General features: G+C 45.4%; 1 protein-coding gene across 1 annotated transcript; it reads left to right on the top strand.

The window, feature by feature from the left end:
- The first annotated feature begins 286 nt into the window (after positions 1-286).
- On the top strand, positions 287-5,371 carry LOC111580155 (zinc finger protein 703-like). Its single transcript, XM_023287769.3, has 2 exons — positions 287-877; positions 1,750-5,371. Exons 1-2 carry the CDS (start codon positions 635-637, stop codon positions 3,301-3,303), a joined length of 1,797 nt encoding a protein of 598 aa, XP_023143537.1. The 5' UTR covers positions 287-634; the 3' UTR covers positions 3,304-5,371.
- Positions 5,372-5,761: the final 390 nt, after the last annotated feature.

The following is a 5,761-nucleotide window of genomic DNA, read 5'->3' as shown; positions in this document are numbered from 1 at the left end:
GCTGCCAGATTTTCACCATTTTTACCGATTCTTTTTACATTGTGAGAGAAAATGGCAATATTCCAGTAAAGTGCTGGCAACTTCGTACTATACTTCAGTGTAATAATTGTGTCAATGTACTGAGTTACATCCTCCCACTGATGATCATGGTACATAAATCAAAGCAGTGAGGGTTGTCAGTGGCAGGCTGACGTGGCTCCGCCTTTACGCACGTCCTCCCCGCCCCGCTCATTACGGATGCGGCCACCCAGCGGACACGCAGCGGCTGCTGCACTTTGAAGTCCGCCTGGTGTGATCAGTGAGCTGCTGAAGTCCGGAGCGAAAGCACGCAGTGGGACATGTCCTCTGAACACTCGGAGTCTACGAAGCGATCTCTGGTCTTTTACGCATCGACAGAAAGGACGCCGTTGTGACATTTTGTGCACTTTTTTTTTTTTTTTTTTTAAATTTATGGATATGAAATTGGAGTACAGTCGGAGCTGAAGATGCTTCAGACCAAGTAGCACACCGATACTGAGAGGCTTCTCCGTCCTTCGGGACATTTAAGGACGCCCAGCTGTGTTTTGTGTCTGCTTGGATTACATTTACGCATCTCAGAGTAACGCACATCTCAGAGCGCTGCGCCTTTTCTCCAATGAAATATCTCCCTCCAGTATCAGCTGCGGATCGAGTCAGTCAGCGGATCGAGCTCAGTGAGACCACCGACTCCAAAAACTCTCGTCCCGGTGCCGTGGTCTCTTTGTTGACCCCTCTGGACCCACTTCGGCAGGCAAAGCGGATCCCTATCCGAGTCATCAAGATGTTGACGGCGCACACCGGACACTTGCTACACCCGGAATATTTACAGCCTCTGACGTCCGCACCAGTCAGCATCGAGGTATTTATTGTCTGTTACACTTTTATTTTACAGAGAGGAATGTTGTTCTGCTGCAGTGTTCCTGGTTTCATAGCAGGGAATGGAAAATATAAAGATATGCTAAAGACAAACCCTTGGTAGAAGCAACAATAATAATAAAATTGTAAAAGAAGCCTTTCCAGCTTCAGGATTGTTTCACTTGAAACTCTTATTCTCTGCTTGATCTTACTGGCTACTACCCCAGAATTTAAGTTAAAGATTAAATGAACAAACCAGTCAGTCCATTGGCTGACTTTTTTGAAAATGAAATCACTGTTTTGCATTTTTTTAGCCACTACAATGGGAGGATTGTATCTTGTTCTTTAGCATTTTTTTTAAAGTAGGGAGGCAAGTAATGATTATTTTCCTCAAGGGTTATACTTAAACTGCAAGAAATGCCAAAAAAAATATACATCACAACTTCCCAAACCCAAGGTGAAGTATTCATATGTTTGCTTTTGCTCAAACAAAAGCCTAAAAGATACAGATATTCAGCAAAATGGTGGATGAAGTAAAGAGTATTAGGTTTTGTTTTTTTTAAAACCGCTTTTGCTTGAAAATGCTGATTATTTTTCTGTCATGCGAAGCTTGAACGTGTAAGGCTTCACCTTAGCTTCTTGGACACCATATACAGCATTTTCACCTTATTTTCTGGCATGTTATAGACAGAGCAATAAACCATTAGTTGCATAGAAGCAGTTTACAGGTCCACAGATTGACACAAAGGTTTGTGAGGGTCAGTTAAGCTCATTAGTTTTTTAAAAGCGACTAAGCAAAACATTTTTATTTTTTTTGTTTTTGGCATGAAAACCAAAAAAGTAAAAAAATTACAAGAATGTGTGTTTTTGTTGTAGCTGGATGCCAAGAAGAGTCCCCTGGCCCTGCTGGCTCAGACCTGCTCTCAGATCGGTAAACCAGACCCTCCGTCCTCCTCCAAGCTGAGCTCCTCCTGCAGCCAGGGGGACAAGGAGCCCAGCAGCCGCTCGTCCGTCTCCAGTCTGAAGCTGGGGGAGCACCGCCCCTCCCTGGAGGACAAATCCAGCTTCAAGCCCTACAACAAGGGCAGCGGAGACTGTCGCAGAGACACGGTCACCAGCAGCAGCAGCTCCAGCGGCGATAAAGCCGGGTTCAGGGTGCCCAGCAGCAGCAGCAGCGTTACCACTAATGGAAGTCTGAGCAGCAGCAGTGGGCAGCAGAGCTACCCGCCTCACGCTGCTTCACCCAGCTCCAGAGGCAGCAGCAGCAGCACCCCACCTGGACAGCAGCAGCATCACAAACAGAGTCAGTCTCCTGGTGGACAACATGCCTCACACTCCCAGACTGCCAACGGCGATGCTGCCCATGAGCAGGGAAGTCCTACAAGCACGAGCAATAATAATAATAATAGTAACCCCAAAAAGGACATTGATGTAAACAAGGCCGGCTCGGACAGTCCGCAGCACGCCAACTCCAGCCACGTCCGAGCCAGCACAAACTGCAGCAACGGTAGCTCTGACGGCGGTTCCAACCATGACGGAGGTAAAGCAGAGCCCTCCCAGCCGAACCTCGGCCCTGGACATATTACACCCATTTCTCCTTATAAGTCGAGCCAGCCGCTCTTCCCCCTGCCCTCCTCCAACATGGGCTACCACGGATCTGTAGTGGGGGGATACGCAGGCTACCCATCCCAGTTTGTTCCTGGGCTGGACCCTACCAAGTCAAGCCTCAGTGTGGGAAGCATGGGAGTACCAGGGAAGCACCCGAGCTCTAGCCCTCTAACAGGTGCCTCCCCCCCTTCCTTCATGCAGGGTTTATGCAGGGACCCCTACTGCCTGAGCTACCCCAGTGTCTCCCATCTTGGTGGGAGCAACTGCAACTCCTGCATCCACGACCCATCCTCCAGCCTCAAATCCAGCTTCCCTCTGGTGTATCCCTCACACCCGCTCCACTCCCTCCACCAAAACTCCCTGTCGTCCAGCGTGTCCTCCTCCCTGTCTCACCCCCTCTACACGTACGGCTTCATGCTCCCCAACGACCCCCTGCCTCACGCCTGTAACTGGGTCTCAGCCGGAGGGCCGTGCGACAAGCGTTTCGCCACGTCAGATGAACTCCTGGCTCACCTCCGCACACACACAGCTCTGCCTGTGGGGATGGACAGTAAGCTGCTCTCGGTCTCCTCGTCTGGACCCGCCTCCTGCCACCTTCACCTCCCTCACCAGAGCAGTCCAGGCTCCATGCCCAGCTCCCTCTCTCTCAGGGCTCCCCCCAGCCTGGGCTTAGCTCGCTATCACCCCTACAGCAAGGTCCATCTGCCCCCTGGACCCTCCTCCATCTCTCTGCACTCTCTGCCCACCACAGGCCCTTACTACCCCCATTACGCCCTCTACAGTCAGAGACTTGGATCTGCGTCGGCGCTTGGATATCAGTAACACACCATAGACTTAAATGTTTATCAGAATGGTGCAACATCTTTTTTGGAAATATGCCTATTTGCTTTCTGGCCGAGAGTTGGATGAGAAGACTGATGGCACTCTCATATCTGTCTACAGCCAGCAGCCAGTTAGCTTAGCTTAGCATAGAAAGGGGACAAAATAGGAAACAGCAAAATCCACCCATCAGCACCCTTAAAGCTCAAGACATTTATTAAATGAGCAAGAATCGAAGAATGAAAACATCATGACTCAAGACTCCAGGCGAGAAATAGTCAAACACATGGCTTCTCATAAAACGTGAAATTGTTGGTTTTATGCCTCAGTTTTCAGACTTTTTGATCCTTTGAATTCCAAGTACACATTCCACATCTTTTCACTGCAACATAAAACCCCGCTCCTCTATGGAAATAGCAAAATGGCTCAAAGTAGAGTGAAACTAAAAATGTCTTTTGTGCAGAGTAACAAATTAATAATGCTGTATATCCTAAAAAGTTTTTTTTTCAAAGAGTTTCTTTTATTATTGTTAAAAAAAGAAAAATACTTGGAAATACAGTACTAATGCCAGACAAAAATAGGAGTTCCGCATACCATAGATATTTTACAACTTATATTTTTAAGTCGTTTCTTCATTGTCTTTCATCTACTCTGTGTAAACACAGCCTGCAGTTCAGCCGAGAAGCCCCTGAATTTTCTTCAGGTGCCTGTTAGTCACAACTGTGTTGTTAATTCACGAATGCACAAAGGTGCTTCGAGTTATTTCTGTTTTTACAGAATCTAATTAGTGCAAATGTTTTATATTTGACAATTTTTAAAAGAACCGTGTAAAATAAAGTGGTTCTGATGAAATATTGCAATTTTAAGCCTAGATTCTGACTTTTCTGATGGAATGACATATCACATGATTACTTCACAGACCATTGGATAGATGAAAATGTTTCTGCTTCAATAAGAGGTGTTGGTTTGGCAATGAAAAAAACAACATGCCTTTTTACCTCACTGGAGGGTTTTGGGGTTCAGAAGTTCAAACAAACAGTATATGATGTGTTAAAGGTGCAGGTCTGTCACCTTTGGACTGAGCCAGGCTGACTGTTTCCTCCTGTTTCCATAGTTTATGCTAAGCTAAGCTAACTAGCTGCTGGCTATAGTGTTGTATTTAGCACTCAGACACCACAGTAGTACCAGTCCTCTCAGACAGAAAGCCAATAGGCACATTCACAAACCTGTTGTGCTATTACTTTAAGTTAGTACTTAATTGCGGCAAGTTGCTGCATCCTCTTACTTCACACCGGATTTGTGGAACGAGGAGGGGCGCACCAGTGCTGGATTTTGACTTGAGAGCCTCTTCACACTCTGTTTATACTCTATATATGAGATGTGGTGTTTCTAATCAGGCCCCACTCCTAAAGATCAGAGGACACATGGCTCTTGCACATCTGCACATTGCTCGGATGCTTCTGCAACAGACGTGACGGCCCTGAGGTGACTTTTGCCGCCCTGTGGGCTTCGTCAAATTCATGGTTGGACGCTGCATAAAATGCTCTTGGATGTTCAGGGTTCTTGCTGCAAATGATGATGATTTAGTGCAGAAAAATGTGGCATGTCCGGGATGGCAGTCAGCGGCAGCCTTGGGCGGATGTAAGCCTGCTCCCTGCAAGAAATGCATGTAAGCTCTAGACAGCGAACACACTTAACAGCCCAACAGTTTGTGATGATTTGTTTTGGTTCCTTGTGTTTGGTTTATTCCTACTGAGAAGCTGTATTTATTTTATAAGGGGAATCTGATTTTAATGTTTACCATAGAAATCTGTTCTCATTTTACGGTCCTCTGAGCAAACATGTGGGAAGCCAGATGACAGGCGTTGAATATGTCGTGTCTTACTCCTTCTAGAATGAATGTTGAAATCACATCTCACTCCGAACTCCTCAGCTTTTTGATTGTTTTTATTTTCACAGCAAATCAATAAAACTGAGATGTGATATTTTTTGTAAAATTGGAGCACCCTGTGGGGGTATCCAGTGAAAGGAGGAGGTCATATTTTGGTAAATAAATCACATTGAAGATGTATATATATTCTATTGTCGTCATTTACAACACACTGCCAGTGAAAACGCCAGGAGACTTATCTGTATTTGTTTCTGCTTTATGAGAGCAATAGCAGCCAACAAACATAAGATTTTAATCTAATAACAATCAGATTTTGATGATTATTTTAGGTAAGCAGTTTTTGACATTTTTTTTTCACTGCTGTCACATGTTTTATTCACTCTGGGATCACAATAATGAAAAAAAAGAGAAAGAAATTAACCAGTACAACATTTTTCCAAGTGCCTACAGGTGCGACCAGTGCTGGAAAAAATGGTGACTCTACATATATACTTCAGATAATTTACTAATTGGCTTTTTAGTTTGCTTCCACAGTTGCCTCCTATCTTCTTTGTGGAAATACAGATTCCA

Source organism: Amphiprion ocellaris, chromosome 17 (genome assembly GCF_022539595.1).
Source record: "Amphiprion ocellaris isolate individual 3 ecotype Okinawa chromosome 17, ASM2253959v1, whole genome shotgun sequence".
Taxonomy (NCBI): domain Eukaryota; kingdom Metazoa; phylum Chordata; class Actinopteri; family Pomacentridae; genus Amphiprion; species Amphiprion ocellaris.
This window is presented reverse-complemented; position numbering and strand designations above follow the sequence as displayed.